General features: G+C 37.8%; 1 protein-coding gene across 2 annotated transcripts; it reads left to right on the top strand.

The window, feature by feature from the left end:
• The first annotated feature begins 1,136 nt into the window (after window positions 1–1,136).
• On the top strand, window positions 1,137–17,813 carry LOC138329221 (nuclear receptor ROR-beta-like). Of its 2 annotated transcripts, XM_069276047.1 has the most exons (7): window positions 1,137–1,386; window positions 5,173–5,301; window positions 7,224–7,365; window positions 12,764–13,221; window positions 15,194–15,422; window positions 16,307–16,531; window positions 17,268–17,809. In XM_069276047.1, the coding sequence occupies exons 2-7, from the start codon at window positions 5,188–5,190 to the stop codon at window positions 17,516–17,518; spliced, it is 1,419 nt and encodes a 472-aa protein (XP_069132148.1). In that variant the 5' UTR covers window positions 1,137–1,386; window positions 5,173–5,187; the 3' UTR covers window positions 17,519–17,809. The 2 variants fall into 2 exon arrangements, with proteins under 2 accessions (XP_069132148.1, XP_069132149.1); XM_069276048.1 differs by lacking the exons at window positions 1,137–1,386; window positions 5,173–5,301; window positions 7,224–7,365 and adding an exon at window positions 12,092–12,306 and having other exon boundaries at window positions 17,268–17,813.
• Window positions 17,814–19,648: the final 1,835 nt, after the last annotated feature.

The following is a 19,648-nucleotide window of genomic DNA, read 5'->3' as shown; positions in this document are numbered from 1 at the left end:
ACTTCTTCTCAAGTTCTACCAGTGCGATTTAGGCTAGCTGAAAGTTGAATGAAATGATCCTGACATGGCCCCGACCAAGTGTTGTTAATTTTCAGGTCGATCAGAAATCCAAGATGGCCGCCACAGCCGCCATCTTGAAAACAAATTTTGAAATTTCTTCTCATGTTCTCCCAGTGCGATTTAGCTGAAACTTGCATGAAATGATGCTGAAATGGTCCTGACTAAGTCTTGTTATAATTACTGTATTTTCGGGTCGATCTGAAATCCAAGATGGTCGTTTCAGCCACCACAGCCGCCATCTTGAAAACACATTTTGAACTTCTTCTCAAGTTCTACCAGTGCGATTTAGCTGAAACTTGCATGAAATGATATCGACATGGTCCCGACCAAATGTTAATTATTATTTTCCAAGTTGATCCGAATTCCAAGATGGCCACCACAGTCGCCATCTTTAGTTATACTATTGCAATTTGACTGAAACTTGCCTAATCCTTAATTTACCTAAAAATAACTAAATCGCCAGCATAATAAGTAGAAAATACTGTTTTCTTTTCTTTCCTTTTTTTATTCATACTTATTACTTATTCTTTATGTATTTCCCTCTATTTAATAAGCACCGAAAAATATTAGCGGGGATAAAATGTCACCTGGCATCACTCTTAGTCCAGCGGATTCGTACAGAAATTTGGTCAAATTGTCTGAAAAACGTACATGAATGTTTGTAAATGTATGGCTTTTCCTTTCGTAATCAGTCGTGCTTGCATTTTGCAATCGATCAGGGGTATTGGTAATTTTATAGTACAGTACAAGGATTTCCAATTATCCAACATGTTCAATGGAGAATACTTTTCTAAACAACTTTTCAAATGAAATGCAAATATACAGAACATGGATATTACAATAATGTACATTTGTAATTGATCTGTTTTAAATTCATTACAACATATATAAGGTGAAGTCGTAGCGTATATAGAAATAATGAATAGCATATTTACTCAATTGTATGACTCAGAGAATTAAATGACGTCAACTAGGCTACGAATAGGGAATCCTTTTCGTGTCCCAGATAATGACCTAAGTTCTAGATATTGACCGGTAAATTAGGAATAAATTTAGACACTTGATCGAGTGGACTGCACGTATACACGAACTCACTGCGTCATAATGTAATAACCGAAAGATGGATTATTGCAGAAATCTCACCTTGAATACATATAACAGTTTTGTTGGGGATATTGATAGACATTTTAACAAAACATCGACAAACACTAAGCCGATTCGATCGGTGAACCGGACTAAAAGAGGGCAAACCGTGCTATAGTCACGTGACAAACAAAATGGCAGACTGGGAAATGTAATTCTTTAGATCATAACCATTACTTTTTGGTAAGTAATTGACATTAAAATATCATAGAATTACTAACAGGTTAGAACCAAATTAAATATTCAATTATAAATTTGACATAGTCGTTCAACGGAAAACATAACTGATGTAGCCTATTTCGTAATCCAATTTGATCAACAATGATGGAGTTGTTTGTTTATATTTAGGTTTTGAATGGGACACGGTTGATGATAGTGATAGACTGATAGGTCGTTGACGTATTATCAGTATCATGCCAATGATAAACGCCCGGGTTACACATGTAAAAATAACAGCAATTTCATCGAATATTTACAAATAGCATAAAACATATTGGCCATTGGTACATGTATTGTGTAATGTACTATTTATAAGTATGGCCTCAGCGGCAGTGAGATAAATATATATGAAAGTTTAATCACAGGAGTTTGACGTTCTGCCAATGATATATAATATATGGTATAAATATATATAAAAAATATCCCTATATATAGTATAAAGGGATACCTTTATTTAGTGTCAAAGAAGTAATATCAACAGGATTTTCCAGATGACACGGGATTCAATCAAACGTAAGTCTGTTGGATACGAATTACTTCAAATGGTAAATATGGGACAAGGAAGTAATTCCAACCGTGCAGACAAAACAAAATTGTTAAATTTTCGAGTCGATCTGCCCCTTTATCAAGACAAACAAAACGAACACAAATACATAATAGGATACAAACTCAATTACAGAATAGGTATCTTTATTTATATACCGTATTTTCCCTAATGAGGGCGCCGGGCGCGGGTAAATGGCCTAGGGGGGCGCCGTTATTTGAGACCATTTTTAGATGTTTTTTTCTGAAACAGACTATAGTCATCTTGCTTTTAGTTTCGTATTTTTCTGAAACTTACTATAGCCAAATTACGTTTTGAAGTCAAGTAAGTATTGAAATTACATAATTATGAAGAAATGTTTGCACCAGAAGTATTAAACATTGGTTAAATATGTATGTTTCACGGAATTTTGGCATTTTATGCTAGCCTGTTTGTTTACCATGCGTACACAAAATGGCGGACGGTGCTTTCGATCGCTACTTTCGTTTTGTGGCAGATGGGAAATACCGACAAGAGCACACAATTAAATGCTTAAAAATGATAACATGCCTGTTATTTAGTAACCTTTATCATAGACATACAGTAAGTATTCATAAAACCTGTATAGACATCGCTAAAATGTTGTTGCCAGTTAGTCTTCATCCATACACGTGTGTGGGGCATTCAAGTGACACGTTTTGTTTTGAGCATGGAATTCTCGCTGTTTCTATGTGTAAACACTTGGCAAAGATGTCCTAAGTTACCCAGTGCAATACATTTATAGCTGATCGTATATCTGTTAAGCATCAGATTGATGTGAAACAGTATTTTATTAGCGTCTGCAAAGACAAATCGTCACAATCTGGCACAAAAATTGTATGAAATTAGCTGATTTTTTTCAGCAAAAAACGTGGGGGCGCCCTTATTAGAGGAGGCGCTCTTAATAGGGAAAATACGGTATTTATACTATATTGTAGCAAAAAACTGCGAGATGATCCCACCCCTGCCACCAATTGTAGCGAAAAACTGCGGGAGCTATATAGTTACGTATTCTCAGCCGGCAGCCCTCGGTAGATGCCTAATTTAGGGTAGCGTCAGGCACCTGCCACAACACCCGAGTTTTGATTAAAGTAGAGTACTCTACTAGTGGATCTTTGAGTAAAACACAATTCAACGCCGTTATAAAGTTCCACGTGTATTCATGCAGTAACAATAGCTTTCACAAGATACAGTTACAGTTCACAGGATAGCCACTCCACTTTCTCTAGCATAGAAACATGCACTTAAACAGTAATCCAACTAACACCTGAACTCTGTCCTTCAACCCGGCAAACACCTGAACTCCCCAAGCTTCAGTTTCGTGCCCATTTTATATCAAACATGCAGGAGCCCTGCAGGAGCCCTGCAGGAGCGCAGGAGCGCTGCAGGAGCACCCCGCTCCTTTGCAGGAGCGGTGGGCTCTGGTTACCAAAATTGACAATAACACTAAAATAAGACACTTAGAAAAACAATTAGCCAGAAGTAAATGTTGAACGTGTGTAATATACATGTGGACACTGGCAGATTTTCTAGACCGATGTAGCTAGCCATTTGTTACAGATAACTGTGATGGGAGGCGATAAATACCTCTCAAATGGGGGGCAACAAAATTGAGGGAGCCCCCGCAGACGATTAGTGCCACGGCCATAGATAATTCATTACTTCACAGATTAAAGGCCCAGCGTGTCCTTCATCTACCAGCTGTCAACAGATAGATGCGCTATAGAAAAACACTAAATAATGATGTATAGACAAATACTACAGGATATAGAAAAATATCATGGAAAATATAGAAAAAAAGTACACTATAGTATATTATTGACAGGACGTCAAACTCCTGTGGTTTAATTGAACATTTACTCGAGGATTACTCCAACAATGTTAGAGGTATAGCATGACACGAGAAATATAATGTTTTATCTCCCCCGAGGGAAATACAATATACAATTATGGCCCTCTGTGGAGGGATACATCTAGAATTGTCTCCCTGGAAAGAGTTATTTTCTCGAGGGCAAAGCCGGAGAGAAAATAACTCTTTCCAGGAAGACAATTCTAGATATATCCCGACACATGGGGACATAATTATTTTATAATACCAAACAAAATTAGAGAAAAAAATCTCTGTTAAAAGAACCCTTGAAGATATTTTCCAACAACAACGGTGCTAAATTCGTTGGGCTACAAAAAAAAAGCAACAGCGTTGCCATTGTTGGTTGACATTGCAGATGACGTCAACTTCCGGTCATGTACTGAGCTTCCAAGGGGTTATTTCCCTGGGGTTATTTCCCTCCGGGGTTATTTCCCTCGCCTTCCAATTTCGGGGAAACATCTTACTTATTCAATGTCATGTGATCAAGTTTAATCCAATCAGAACATTCTAAATGAAAGTGAGGTATAATAACATGTTTTATTTCCCTACCATATGATGTGTTTCAACTAGCCACATGCAGACACTTATAAACATGAGGTATAATTTTGTACTTATACACTGTTATAGATCTACACCATACTTGCTAATTTTTTTTAATTTTCATGAGGGTAATTTCACATGTTTAAATTTTTAAACGGTGTTACTAAATGAATAACAAGATTGAATTCATGATTGTATGGCAATTAATTAAGCTAAGTTACTTTTTATTCGGAATTAATTCTGATATGGGGAATTCTATTTTCCGATATCGGAAATTCAATTGCCGTTATGGGAAATTGAATTTCCCATATATAACAGAATTCTATTTATGATATCATAAATTACTTTTAATTTCTGATATAGGAAATTCTAATTCTGGTATTTGAAGTTCTAATTCTGATATCGGAAATTAGGAAACAAATTTTGATATCAGATCTCGGGAATTCAATTTGCGATATTGGAAATTCAAGTTATGCTACAGAGGCAATAGTGCCCTAGCTATCAGCAAGGTCATTAATGATATATAGTATACAGTATTGGTGACTTGTATATCACTGACTATTTGCAATTACGTATACATTTCTCCAACCAGAAATTAAAGTAGATGTATACCATTACATCGTAGTTGTCTCTTTCATCTCTCTTCATCTAAATTGTATCCAAATACAAATGTACTTTATATTTCTATTCTGTGACCTAATTTGCTACCAAACCAAACCAAACTATATGCCTCAGTACTGTACACATCTGAAGGTGTTTACTCTCCTTACTGTTACAGAGTTGTATGTAAGTGATGAAGGAGAAGATATCACTAAAGACGGCGGTGCTACAGCTGCCCCCGTGTAAAGTGTGTGATGGGAAGGCTTCCGGGATCCATTATGGTGTCAACTCATGTGAGGCCTGCAAGGTAAAGTGTACTATTATAAACTAACGGATCTTCATCTGCATCTATTTCATCTAGATAAATGTCTTGCACTTGTGTCAAGTTCAAATACCAGGAAGACATTTATCTAGAGGAAATTATGCAGATGAAGATCCGTTATATAGAACATCAAGATAGTGTTGGGAATAGGTTGTATTTTCATGATCAATCATCAGGAAAATGAAGATATATATTTTTGTGAAAGTGCTACATTTCATTGAAATTGTTTTCCCGGATAAAACACGGGATCAACCAATGTTAAGCTAATTTCCTCCTTGACACCTGTTATGACCCACAAAATTCTAATCATTAAATGTTTGTTAGGCCCAGTCAAATTGTGATCAATCATGTGATAAATAAAGATTGATTAATCGATTTCCGGTTGGAAACGACTAGACATTGACTAAATCGATTACAACTCTACATGAGACTTTAAATAAAAGATTTTATTATTCATTATTACATTTATTGACATTGTAATATATATGTAGCTTAAGACATTGCCGATGTTGAAGATTTTGTTAACCTTCTGGAGATTCTCACAGCACCATCGGATACCACATCATAATAACTCCACGACGTTCAGTGTAGGCTGATTACGTGGATGGTCCTACAAAACTCCATGCCGCTCAGTGTACGCTGATTACGTGGATGGTCCTACAAAACTCCATGCCGCTCAATGTATGGTGATTAAATGGGTGGTCCTACAAAACTCCACGACGCTCAGTGTACGCTGATTACGTGGGTGGTCCTACAAAACTCCACGACGCTCAGTGTACGCTGATTACGTGGGTGGTCCCACAAAACTCCACAACATTCAGTTTAGGCTGATTACGTGGGTGGTCCCACAAAACTCCACGACACTCAGTGTACGCTGAATACGTGGGTTGTCCTACAAAACTCCACGACACTCAGTGTACGCTGAATACGTGGGTTGTCCTACAAAACTCCACGACGCTCAGTGTACGCTGATTATGTGGGTGGTCCTACAAAACTCCACGACGCTCAGTGTACGCTGATTACGTGGGTGGTCCTACAAAACTCCACGACACTCAGTGTACGCTGATTACGTGGGTGGTCCCACAAAACTCCACAACATTCAGTTTAGGCTGATTACGTGGGTGGTCCCACAAAACTCCACGACACTCAGTGTACGCTGAATACGTGGGTTGTCCTACAAAACTCCACGACACTCAGTGTACGCTGAATACGTGGGTTGTCCTACAAAACTCCACGACGCTCAGTGTACGCTGATTATGTGGGTGGTCCTACAAAACTCCACGACGCTCAGTGTACGCTGATTACGTGGGTGGTCCTACAAAACTCCACGACACTCAGTGTACGCTGATTACGTGGGTGGTCCCACAAAACTCCACAACATTCAGTTTAGGCTGATTACGTGGGTGGTCCCACAAAACTCCACGACACTCAGTGTACGCTGAATACGTGGGTTGTCCTACAAAACTCCACGACACTCAGTGTACGCTGAATATGTGGGTTGTCCTACAAAACTCCACGACGCTCAGTGTACGCTGATTATGTGGGTGGTCCTACAAAACTCCACGACGCTCAGTGAACGCTGATTACGTGGGTGGTCCTACAAAACTCCACGACGCTCAGTATATGCTGATTACGTGGGTGGTCCTACAAAACTCCACGACACTCAGTGAACGCTGATTACGTGGGTGGTCCTACAAAACTCCACGACGCTCAGTATATGCTGATTACGTGGGTGGTCCTACAAAACTCCACGACACTCAGTGAACGCTGATTACGTGGGTGGTCCTACAAAACTCCACGATGCTCAGTGTATGCTGATTACGTGGGTGGTCCTACAAAACTCCACGACACTCAGTATATGCTGATCTGTGGTGGTCCTAACGTCTGATATCCTGTTTCTTTTCCAGGGTTTTTTCCGGCGGTACCTTTCTCGGAAGGAGCCCTATAAATGTTCCAAGGAAGGGAAATGTGTAATAAAGGACAGCCCGCGTGGAAACTGTTCAGCATGTCGTATGGAAAAATGTTTAAAGCTAGGCATGTCAAAGGATGGTATGTACAGCGTAGTGATTAACTAGGCATGTCAAAGGGAGGTATGTACAGCGTAGTGATTAACTAGGTATGTCAAAGGGAGGTATGTACAGCGTAGTGATTAACTAGGCATGTCAAAGGGAGGTATGTACAGTGTACGGGATTAACTAGGCATGTCAAAGGGAGGTATGTACAGTGACGTGATTAACTAGGCATGTCAAAGGGAGGTATGTACAGTGTAGTGATTAAAGAGAGGTATGTACAGCGTAGTGATTAACTAGGCATGTCAAAGGGAGGTATGTACAGCGTAGTGATTAACTAGGCATGTCAAAGGGAGGTATGTACAGCGTAGTGATTAACTAGGCATGTCAAAGGGAGGTATGTACAGCATAGTGATTAACTAGGTATGTCAAAGGGAGGTATGTACAGTGTAGTGATTAACTAGGCATGTCAAAGGGAGGTATGTACAGTGTAGTGATTAACTAGGCATGTCAAAGGGAGGTATGTACAGCGTAGTGATTAAAGAGAGGTATGTACAGTGTAGTGATTAACTAGGCATGTCAAAGGGAGGGATGTACAGTGTAGTGATTAACTAGGTATGTCAAAGGGAGGTATGTACAGTGTAAGATGTACAGGAGTGATTAATAGGAGTAAGGAGGTATGTACAGTGTAGTGATTAACTAGGCATGTCAAAGGGAGGTATGTACAGCGTAGTGATTAACTAGGATGTCAAAGGGAGGTATGTACAGCGTAGTGATTAACTAGGCATGTCAAAGGGAGGTATGTACAGCGTAGTGATTAACTAGGTATGTCAAAGGGAGGTATGTACAGCGTAGTGATTAACTAGGCATGTCAAAGGGAGGTATGTACAGTGTAGTGATTAACTAGGCATGTCAAAGGGAGGTATTACAGCGTAGTGATTAACTAGGCATGTCAAAGGGAGGTATGTACAGTGTATTGATTAACTAGGCATGTCAAAGGGAGGTATGTACAGCGTAGTGATTAACTAGGCATGTCAAAGGGAGGTATGTACAGTGTAGTGATTAACTAGGCATGTCAAAGGGAGGTATGTACAGCGTAGTGATTAACTAGGCATGTCAAAGGGAGGTATGTACAGTGTAGTGATTAACTAGGCATGTCAAAGGGAGGTATGTACAGGGTAGTGATTAACTAGGCATGTCAAAGGGAGGTATGTACAGCGTAGTGATTAACTAGGCATGTCAAAGGGAGGTATGTACAGCGTAGTGATTAACTAGGCATGTCAAAGGGAGGTATGTACAGTGTAGTGATTAACTAGGTATGTCAAAGGGAGGTATGTACAGCGTAGTGATTAACTAGGCATGTCAAAGGGAGGTATGTACAGCGTAGTGATTAACTAGGTATGTCAAAGGGAGGTATGTACAGCGTAGTGATTAACTAGTATGTCAAGGGGAGGTATGTACAGCGTAGTGATTAACTAGGCATGTCAAAGGGAGGTATGTACAGCGTAGTGATTAACTAGGCATGTCAAAGGGAGGTATGTACAGCGTAGTGATTAACTAGGCATGTCAAAGGGAGGTATGTACAGTGTAGTGATTAACTAGGCATGTCAAAGGGAGGTATGTACAGCGTAGTGATTAACTAGGCATGTCAAAGGGAGGTATGTACAGTGTAGTGATTAACTAGGCATGTCAAAGGGAGGTATGTACAGTGTAGTGATTAACTAGGCATGTCAAAGGGAGGTATGTACAGTGTAGTGATTAACTAGGCATGTCAAAGGGAGGTATGTACAGCGTAGTGATTAACTAGGCATGTCAAAGGGAGGTATGTACAGCGTAGTGATTAACTAGGCATGTCAAAGGGAGGTATGTACAGCGTAGTGATTAACTAGGCATGTCAAAGGGAGGTATGTACAGCGTAGTGATTAACTAGGCATGTCAAAGGGAGGTATGTACAGCGTAGTGATTAACTAGGCATGTCAAAGGGAGGTATGTACAGCGTAGTGATTAACTAGGCATGTCAAAGGGAGGTATGTACAGCGTAGTGATTAACTAGGCATGTCAAAGGGAGGTATGTACAGTATAGTGATTAACTAGGCATGTCAAAGGGAGGTATGTACAGTGTAGTGATTAACTAGGCATGTCAAAGGGAGGTATGTACAGTGTAGTGATTAACTAGGCATGTCAAAGGGAGGTATGTACAGCGTAGTGATTAACTAGGGATGTGTCAAAGGGAGGTATGTACAGCGTAGTGATTAACTAGGCATGTCAAAGGGAGGTATGTACAGTATAGTGATTAACTAGGCATGTCAAAGGGAGGTATGTACAGCGTAGTGATTAACTAGGCATGTCAAAGGGAGGTATGTACAGCGTAGTGATTAACTAGGCATGTCAAAGGGAGGTATGTACAGTGTAGTGATTAACTAGGCATGTCAAAGGGAGGTATGTACAGCGTAGTGATTAACTAGGCATGTCAAAGGGAGGTATGTACAGTGTAGTGATTAACTAGGCATGTCAAAGGGAGGTATGTACAGCGTAGTGATTAACTAGGCATGTCAAAGGGAGGTATGTACAGCGTAGTGATTAACTAGGCATGTCAAAGGGAGGTATGTACAGCGTAGTGATTAACTAGGCATGTCAAAGGGAGGTATGTACAGCGTAGTGATTAACTAGGCATGTCAAAAGGAGGTATGTACAGCGTAGTGATTAACTAGGCATGTCAAAGGGAGGTATGTACAGTATAGTGATTAACTAGGCATGTCAAAGGGAGGTATGTACAGTGTAGTGATTAACTAGGCATGTCAAAGGGAGGTATGTACAGCGTAGTGATTAACTAGGCATGTCAAAAGGGAGGTATGTACAGCGTAGTGATTAACTAGGCATGTCAAAGGGAGGTATGTACAGTGTAGTGATTAACTAGGCATGTCAAAGGGAGGTATGTACAGCGTAGTGATTAACTAGGGCATGTCAAAGGGAGGTATGTACAGTGTAGTGATTAACTAGGCATGTCAAAGGGAGGTATGTACAGCGTAGTGATTAACTAGGCATGTCAAAGGGAGGTATGTACAGTGTAGTGATTAACTAGGCATGTCAAAGGGAGGTATGTACAGTGTAGTGATTAACTAGGCATGTCAAAGGGAGGTATGTACAGTGTAGTGATTAACTAGGCATGTCAAAGGGAGGTATGTACAGTATAGTGATTAACTAGGCATGTCAAAGGGAGGTATGTACAGCGTAGTGATTAACTAGGCATGTCAAAGGGAGGTATGTACAGCGTAGTGATTAACTAGGCATGTCAAAGGGAGGTATGTACAGTGTAGTGATTAACTAGGCATGTCAAAGGGAGGTATGTACAGTGTAGTGATTAACTAGGCATGTCAAAGGGAGGTATGTACAGTGTAGTGATTAACTAGGCATGTCAAAGGGAGGTATGTACAGCGTAGTGATTAACTAGACATGTCAAAGGGAGGTATGTACAGCGTAGTGATTAACTAGACATGTCAAAGGGAGGTATGTACAGCGTAGTGATTAACTAGGCATGTCAAAGGGAGGTATGTACAGTGTAGTGATTAACTAGGCATGTCAAAGGAGGTATGTACAGCTAGTGATTAACTAGGCATGTCAAAGGGAGGTATGTACAGCGTAGTGATTAACTAGGCATGTCAAAGGGAGGTATGTACAGTGTAGTGATTAACTAGGCATGTCAAAGGGAGGTATGTACAGCGTAGTGATTAACTAGGCATGTCAAAGGGAGGTATGTACAGCGTAGTGATTAACTAGGCATGTCAAAGGAGGTATGTACAGTGTAGTGATTAACTAGGCATGTCAAAGGGAGGTATGTACAGCGTAGTGATTAACTAGGCATGTCAAAGGGAGGTATGTACAGTGTAGTGATTAAAGAGAGGTATGTACAGTGTAGTGATTAACTAGGCATGTCAAAGGGAGGTATGTACAGTGTATTGATTAACTAGGCATGTCAAAGGGAGGTATGTACAGTGTAGTGATTAACTAGGCATGTCAAAGTGAGGTATGTACAGTATAGTGATTAACTAGGCATGTCAAAGGGAGGTATGTACAGCATAGTGATTAACTAGGCATGTCAAAGGGAGGTATGTACAGTGTAGTGATTAACTAGGCATGTCAAAGGGAGGTATGTACAGTGTAGTGATTAACTAGGCATGTCAAAGGGAGGTATGTACAGTGTAGTGATTAACTAGGCATGTCAAAGTGAGGTATGTACAGCGTAGTGATTAACTAGGCATGTCAAAGGAAGGTATGTACAGCACAGTGATTAACTAGGCATGTCAAAGGGAGGTATGTACAGTGTAGTGATTAACTAGGCATGTCAAAGGGAGGTATGTACAGTGTAGTGATTAACTAGGCATGTCAAAGGGAGGTATGTACAGCGTAGTGATTAACTAGGCATGTCAAAGGGAGGTATGTACAGTGTAGTGATTAACTAGGCATGTCAAAGGAAGGTATGTACAGTGTAGTGATTAACTAGGCATGTCAAAGGGAGGTATGTACAGTGTAGTGATTAACTAGGCATGTCAAAGGGAGGTATGTACAGTGTAGTGATTAACTAGGCATGTCAAAGGAGGTATGTACAGGTAGTGATTAACTAGATACAGTGTAGTGATTAACTAGGAGTCAAAGGGAGGTATGTACAGTGTAGTGATTAACTAGGCATGTCAAAGGAGGTATGTACGTAGTGATTAACTAGGATGTCAAAGGAGGTATTTACAGTGTAGTGATGTTAACTAGGCATGTCAAAGGGAGGTATGTACAGCGTAGTGATTAACTAGGCATGTCAAAGGGAGGTATTTACAGCGTAGTGATTAACTAGGCATGTCAAAGGGAGGTATGTACAGCGTAGTGATTCACTAGGCATGTCAAAGGGAGGTATGTACAGCGTAGTGATTAACTAGGTATGTCAAAGGAAGGTATTTACAGTGTAGTGATTAACTAGGCATGTCAAAGGAAGGTATTTACATTGTAGTGATTAACTAGGCATGTCAAAGGGAGGTATGTACAGTGTAGTGATTAACTAGGCATGTCAAAAGGAGGTATGTACAGCGTCAAATAAGTGACAATGTCTTTTATTGTCATGAAAACAAAAATAGTGTCCTGAATTTGTTATAAGAAAACTGAAGTATGTTAAATTACCATAGACGTCTAGTTATCATGCATATACATGTACCTCACTTGTGTTTCACATTTGTATTATAGATTATTATAAATCAAATGCCAATTCAGTTTTACACTGTGACTTATCTTTTTATACTGTTAAACTTCTAGTTCTCATGCATACACTTTACTTGTCTTTCACTATATACAATAATCACCCAATCATTTTTACACTATGTATATTAGGGTTTGCGTAAACTGATCCTTTTGTCCATCACTTAAGTTTGTACCTTTGTCTTTGTTTCCATAAACAGCTGTTCGCCAGGGCCGTTACACATTGACTGAACGGACAAAAGCCATCATAGAAGTTCAAAAGCTCAAACAGAAAGTGGAGGACTCCCCGGAACCTCCCAGGGAAACCCCCAAAAACATAAGTATGTCTCTACCTGAGCAGAGCCCAGACTCAGGTATTTCATCTGACAGCAGCCCTATTAATCTGGACAGTTTCGACAATTCTGTGATATCCGATACTCAAGTTGATTCTCCGTTTACAATTCATATCCGAGAGGATCGTAATATGATGGAGTGTACTGACTCTCAGTTTGAGTTGACCAAAGATAGTGGTCATTCCCAAGCTAACTCAGACAGTCAAAACATCAAAGCCATATTAGACGACTTGATTCCAAAGCTGATAAAATGTGCTGAGGATTTATCACCGGTGTCCTCCAAACTTACAGACGAGGAAATTCACTCGTTACATTTAAATGCTTTGGTAAGTGTTTACAACAAAGATCTCATTATGGTGAGGCTCTAGACGTCTTTGTTTTAGTTTGATTGATTTAATGTCTTATTAAGATTGTGTAAGGTTTAGATAGGTGGAGGAAAGCACAAGTACCTGGGAAATAACCATCTTCCAGCAGTCAGTATCTGGGGAATAACCATCATCCAGCAGTCAGTATCTGGGGAATAACCATCATCCAGCAGTCAGTATCTGGGGAATTACCATCATCCAGCAGTCAGTATCTGGGGAATAACCATCATCCAGCAGTCAGTATATGGGGAGTAACCATCATCCAGTAGTCAGTACCTGGGGAATAACCATCATCCAGCAGTCATTATCTGGCAACTGCCCCACACGGAATTCAAACTTGCTACCCAGAGGTAGAGGTCTTGTGATAATATATTGGGACGTCTTAACCACTTCATATGTGTTAGTATTATGAGACTTGCCATTCACCTGGGCTGCTGTAGTATGTAGCTGAGTGGTAAGGTGACAAACATTCTACCACTAGCCTTTTAACTCTATATCTTTATAATTCAATTTTGCTTGTAACAAGCATTTGCATTGGTTTAAATCACTTTATAAGGAAAAAATGGCGTCGCCGTTTGTAACATAGCTTCTGATTGGCTGTGATGACAGCGTAATTAATTAACTGTGTCTGGGTTTATTTAGAATACACTCAGATTTTTGTGTTATATCTAGCTCCATAACATAAAAAACACTATTCAAGTTAATCCTTAATTATTATTGCAATATCTCTTGGTACAGTATAACTTGTCTAAACCGGATGTGAACGGGACCAGTCTATTTGTTCGGTTTATACAGGTGTCCAGTTTATAGAGGATAGAACCTTATGACAATATGTTCACATGGAAATCATCAGAAGAATTTTTTTTATTACAGCACAAACATTTATTCTCACATATGTACATGGTAGAACACAGAATTCCATCCTACGTTTTCTTAGTTTCTGTGGTGTACATGTACGATCCATTTCTCTCGGTGTGTTACATTCAAATGAACTCTCAGAAGTTATGTGTATGTTTTATTGTTAGAATTGACCGTGAAAAGTATTCACAAATACAATGTACATGCAACAAAACCGTCTAATGAAAAGTGAAAAGTTGTCACTATCTAGCCCTTAGTATACCGGTACAGGTAAATCCCCTTAGGCGCATCATGATCAGTCCCATGTTGTGAAAACATTGTTGCCGGTTTGCCCAAGTTAATTTTACAAAGAAAGGTATAGTAACATTACCTAGACAGTTCCGGTTTTCAGAGTAGACAGGTTCCGGATTATGCAGATTTTGGGTACTATAGTTTATTAAGAAATTTGCTGGGGCCAAACAAATTAATTGACTATCACTGCGCCAGACAGCAAAACAGATGAAATGGTGACTCTCCAGTGTATAATCATATATTACGCTGGAAATCTTGCATAGGTTTGGTGTTGTAAACTCATCTTAGGCCATTGGTGTATATTTTCATATGTTTTTAATGTTTTTAAGAAACCTTTTAAATCTGCTCCGGAAAGGTAGTGGGCCTTTAAAGCTTTTGTGGACCAGATTTACCAACAAACTAACTGTGATCATCATTTGACATTATTTTTGAAATAGGATTTACCACAAAAATTAAGTGTCAAACTATCACCAGCTAAAAAAAATAGTGTTTTTTCCAGAAAAAAATGCACGTTTGAACTATCCACAGATTCAAATTTACCAGAAGTTTACTGTACACATTATATATCAAATCAGGTTTTAGGATTTATATAATATTACCTGTTGCATGCTAATCTAAAGGGGGAAAAATAATAAAATAATTGTATTGTCATGTAGAAATTTTGATGCTTCGCCTAAGTATGAAAATAATTACATAATTAAACATTTAAACTAACATTAATCAATTTTCAACCCTGAAAATATAATAAAGGAAAAAATATAATATGTAACCTTTATACTTTTAGAATAAGTTTCGCATGAAGCAAGAAATGTTTGGTCCGATGGAGCCTGTCTCCAGAGAGGAGTACAATAATCTCTATGAGTCCACTGGTCTAGATGTAGATGGACGACAGATTCGTATACAGAGGTGTCGGAGTTTCTTTGAGGGAACCATTAAGCATTATGTCCAGTTTTCACGAGTCATTCCAGACTTTCGTGACCTTCCTGTACCGGACCAATCATCCCTCCTTAAAGGTAAATGAACACATGTCAAATTCTGTTAAAGTCTGTCTGATTGAAATACAGATCCTCTTTATTACTCTATTCATAGAAAATCTTAAACATCACATGATGACCTTTATACTCTTTGTACTTCCGTTTAAATACATTTTCTCGTCCTAGCTACATCAACCGACAACAACATGTCATCCCAGTATGCATATTCTGTATCTGCATATTACAGAGTTGTCTGCCCTTGCGGGTAGGTATTGATTGTGACGTCATGTGTTTGCAAGCGTAACATCATACCTTTCGGAGAAAACAACGTGAATTGCGCTCACAAAATAATGATGTAACAATCGATACCTACCTGCAAGGGAGCTAACTCTGTAATATGCAAAGACGGAATTGCAAAGACGGAATAACGTATAGCTATGTTGTACACTTTAGTCAAGATGGCTACATCCACAAAAAGGATTCTGATATCTCTTGCAAACTATTTTGTCAACGTCAAGAAATTTGGAGGTAGACATTTCATTGGTCAGTCTGAAAGGTCACTAGAACGTGACCCCTAGAAGGATGTATAAAACAGAGTGATATTAAGGTTCTGTTTTGTAATCAGATTGTTTTAGACATGGTCAAATAGTGTAATTGTTGATACCTATGCTTATAATCTAGACATTCAAAAGAGTTCAGACAGATTACAAATGGAATAATGTCTGTGGTAAAATGTTGGAAAAGATTCTAAGGAATGACAAACATGATGGTTCTTCTTTCCAAAAGGATCTTAAATTATTTTGTTGCCGTGGTTTCTTATGAAGGTAAGTGAAGGTTGTTAGCCATTGGTCTAATATAAATTTCCAGATTTTTCTGTATTCTTGTAATTGCTATATGTCTGATCATTTTTTTTCTACTTGTAGCTGCTCGATTTGAGTTTTTCATGCTGCTAGAGTACCGTGCTGTGAACCCTGACCTCCAGATGGCTGTGACGATTGGTGGAGATGTCTATCACATAAACGAAGCGAGTCTTTACTTCCCCAAGGCAATCATGCTGTCTTGGTTTGAGTTCTCACGTGTAATCCGACGACTCAATCTCACTGAAAAAGAAAGAGTATTAGTACTCGCTATTGCTCTGGTTTTTAGAGGTAATTCAATTTCAACAAAATTCATTTCAAAAAATTATTTGAAAAAGGATTGAATGAACAACAGGCAATTCAAATTTTATCATTATATTTTTACTGCAAATACAATTCTTCCCACAGAAAATTGTTTTTCAAAAAGATATATATGCATAGAAATAGAAGACTAGTTTGCCTAGAACAAAATTTACATAATTATACTTTTGTCATCTCACTCTTTATAAAAGACCTTTATAAAAAGTCTTTTGAACTACATGTATATGTTTACAAACTACAATGTGCATATCAACTTGTTTTACAATGTACATACTGTTTGTATACCTGCATGTGTCAATCCACACATTAACATGCATTAATATTGTTAAATATACATTTAGGATGAAAAATGCAAAAAAGTGAATTCAATTGACTTTAAAGCAAAATGGTTTTACTTGTTTCATTAGTTACACTTTAATAATGATATGTTCTATATTTTCATTCACATTTAGAAATTGATAACTTAGTATATATGTTGGAATTACACTTTATTGTGAAATGTCATTATTTTTAAGGCTGATCAACTTTCAAAACATTTCAATTTATCTGAGTATAAAGTGAATACCGGTAGTCAAATAGGGTCTAAAATATACTTAATTAAAATGAAAGTCTCTTCAAGTTCAACAAGCCCATGTACAGAACGTTCACATGTAGTGTACCATTGTATATACAACACAAATTGAGCCTGAGGTTTCATTTGTTTCAGATCGTTGTAAATTAGAAGATCCTGAAAGAGTGGAAAGGATACAACTGAATCTGATTTCCTATCTGCGCCATGTGTTGAAGGAACGATATGGCAAACAAGAAGTGTTTATTTTTTCTAAGATTATGAACATGTTCATGGCGTTCCGGGAGCTGACGGAGAGTTATATGAAACAATACAAAGAACTCTGTAAAGACAAATTCCTGCCCAAGCAGTTTCCAGAAATGTTAGAATTCTTGTTTGAGGACGATTAAGGGTCCTTTACACCAGCTTATTTCTCCGTAGGTAAAAAATGTGATTCCACATGAAACAAAACCAAATTGATTTCTTTGATTAAATTTTTAATTATTTCTGCAATCATTGTCAATGTACTACAAATTCACAAAATATATAACATTCCCCAAATAGTAGCCAGCTATATATATATATATATACTGTGTACAGTTGTGTATCAGTCTTAGTAATCAATGCTATGACCTCAACCTTACTGTATATATATATACTGTGTACAGTTGTGTCTAAGTCTTAGTAATCAATGCTATGACCTCAACCTTACTGTATATATATATACTGTGTACAGTTGTGTCTAAGTCTTAGTAATCAATGCTATGACCTCAACCTTACTGTATATATATATATACTGTGTACAGTTGTGTCTAAGTCTTAGTAATCAATGCTATGACCTCAACCTTACTGTATATATATATACTGTGTACAGTTGTGTATCAGTCTTAGTAATCAATGCTATGACCTCAACCTTACTGTATATATATATACTGTGTACAGTTGTGTGTCTAAGTCTTAGTAATCAATGCTATGACCTCAACCTTACTGTATATATATATACTACTGTGTACAGTTGTGTCTAAGTCTTAGTAATCAATGCTATGACCTCAACCTTACTGTATATATATATATACTGTGTACAGTTGTGTTATCAGTCTTAGTAATCAATGCTATGACCTCAACCTTACTGTATATATATATATACTGTGTACAGTTGTGTCTCAGTCTTAGTAATCAATGCTATGACCTCAACCTTACTGTATATATATATACTGTGTACAGTTGTGTCTAAGTCTTAGTAATCAATGCTATGACCTCAACCTTACTGTATATATATATATACTGTGTACAGTTGTGTCTAAGTCTTAGTAATCAATGCTATGACCTCAACCTTACTGTATATATATATATACTGTGTACAGTTGTGTCTAAGTCTTAGTAATCAATGCTATGACCTCAACCTTACTGTATATATATATTACTGTGTACAGTTGTGTCTAGTCTTAGTAATCAATGCTATGACCTCAACCTTACTGTATATATATATACTGTGTACAGTTGTGTTAAGTCTTAGTAATCAATGCTATGACCTCAACCTTACTGTATATTATATATACTTGTACAGTTGTGTCTAAGTCTTAGTAATCAATGCTATGACCTCAACCTTACGTATAATAATATACTGTGTACAGTGTGTCAAGTCTTAGTAATCAATGCTATGACCTCAACCTTACTGTATATATATATATACTGTGTACAGTTGTGTCTAAGTCTTAGTAATCAATGCTATGACCTCAACCTTACTGTATATATATATATACTGTGTACAGTTGTGTCTAAGTCTTAGTAATCAATGCTATGACCTCAACCTTACTGTATATATATATACTGTGTACAGTTGTGTCTAAGTCTTAGTAATCAATGCTATGACCTCAACCTTACTGTATATATATATATATACTGTGTACAGTTGTGTCTAAGTCTTAGTAATCAATGCTATGACCTCAACCTTACTGTATATATATATATATACTGTGTACAGTTGTGTATAGTCTTAGTAATCAATGCTATGACCTCAACCTTACTGTATATATATATATACTGTGTACAGTTGTGTCTAAGTCTTAGTAATCAATGCTATGACCTCAACCTTACTGTATATATATATATACTGTGTACAGTTGTGTCTAAGTCTTAGTAATCAATGCTATGACCTCAACCTTACTGTATATATATATACTGTGTACAGTTGTGTACAGTCTTAGTAATCAATGCTATGACCTCAACCTTACTGTATATATATATACTGTGTACAGTTGTGTATCAGTCTTAGTAATCAATGCTATGACCTCAACCTTACTGTATATATATATATACTGTGTACAGTTGTGTCTAAGTCTTAGTAATCAATGCTATGACCTCAACCTTACTGCTATATATATATATACTGTGTACAGTTGTGTCTAAGTCTTAGTAATCAATGCTATGACCTCAACCTTACTGTATATATATATATATACTGTGTACAGTTGTGTCTAAGTCTTAGTAATCAATGCTATGACCTCAACCTTACTGTATATATATATATACTGTGTACA

Source organism: Argopecten irradians, chromosome 8 (genome assembly GCF_041381155.1).
Source record: "Argopecten irradians isolate NY chromosome 8, Ai_NY, whole genome shotgun sequence".
NCBI classification, from domain to species: Eukaryota; Metazoa; Mollusca; class Bivalvia; order Pectinida; family Pectinidae; genus Argopecten; species Argopecten irradians.
The sequence above is the reverse complement of the archived record's forward strand: the minus strand, read 5'-3'. Positions and strand labels throughout refer to the sequence as shown.

What these genes read in the sequence shown, in the direction of transcription:
- LOC138329221 (XM_069276047.1), top strand. Translation starts at nt 5,188, where the DNA reads ATGAAGGAGAAGATATCACTAAAGACGGCGGTGCTACAGCTGCCCCCG. An exon ending in ACTCATGTGAGGCCTGCAAG is followed by an intron (nt 5,302 to 7,223) that starts GTAAAGTGTACT and finishes TTTCTTTTCCAG; the next exon opens with GGTTTTTTCCGGCGGTACCT. An exon ending in CGTTACATTTAAATGCTTTG is followed by an intron (nt 13,222 to 15,193) that starts GTAAGTGTTTAC and finishes TTATACTTTTAG; the next exon opens with AATAAGTTTCGCATGAAGCA.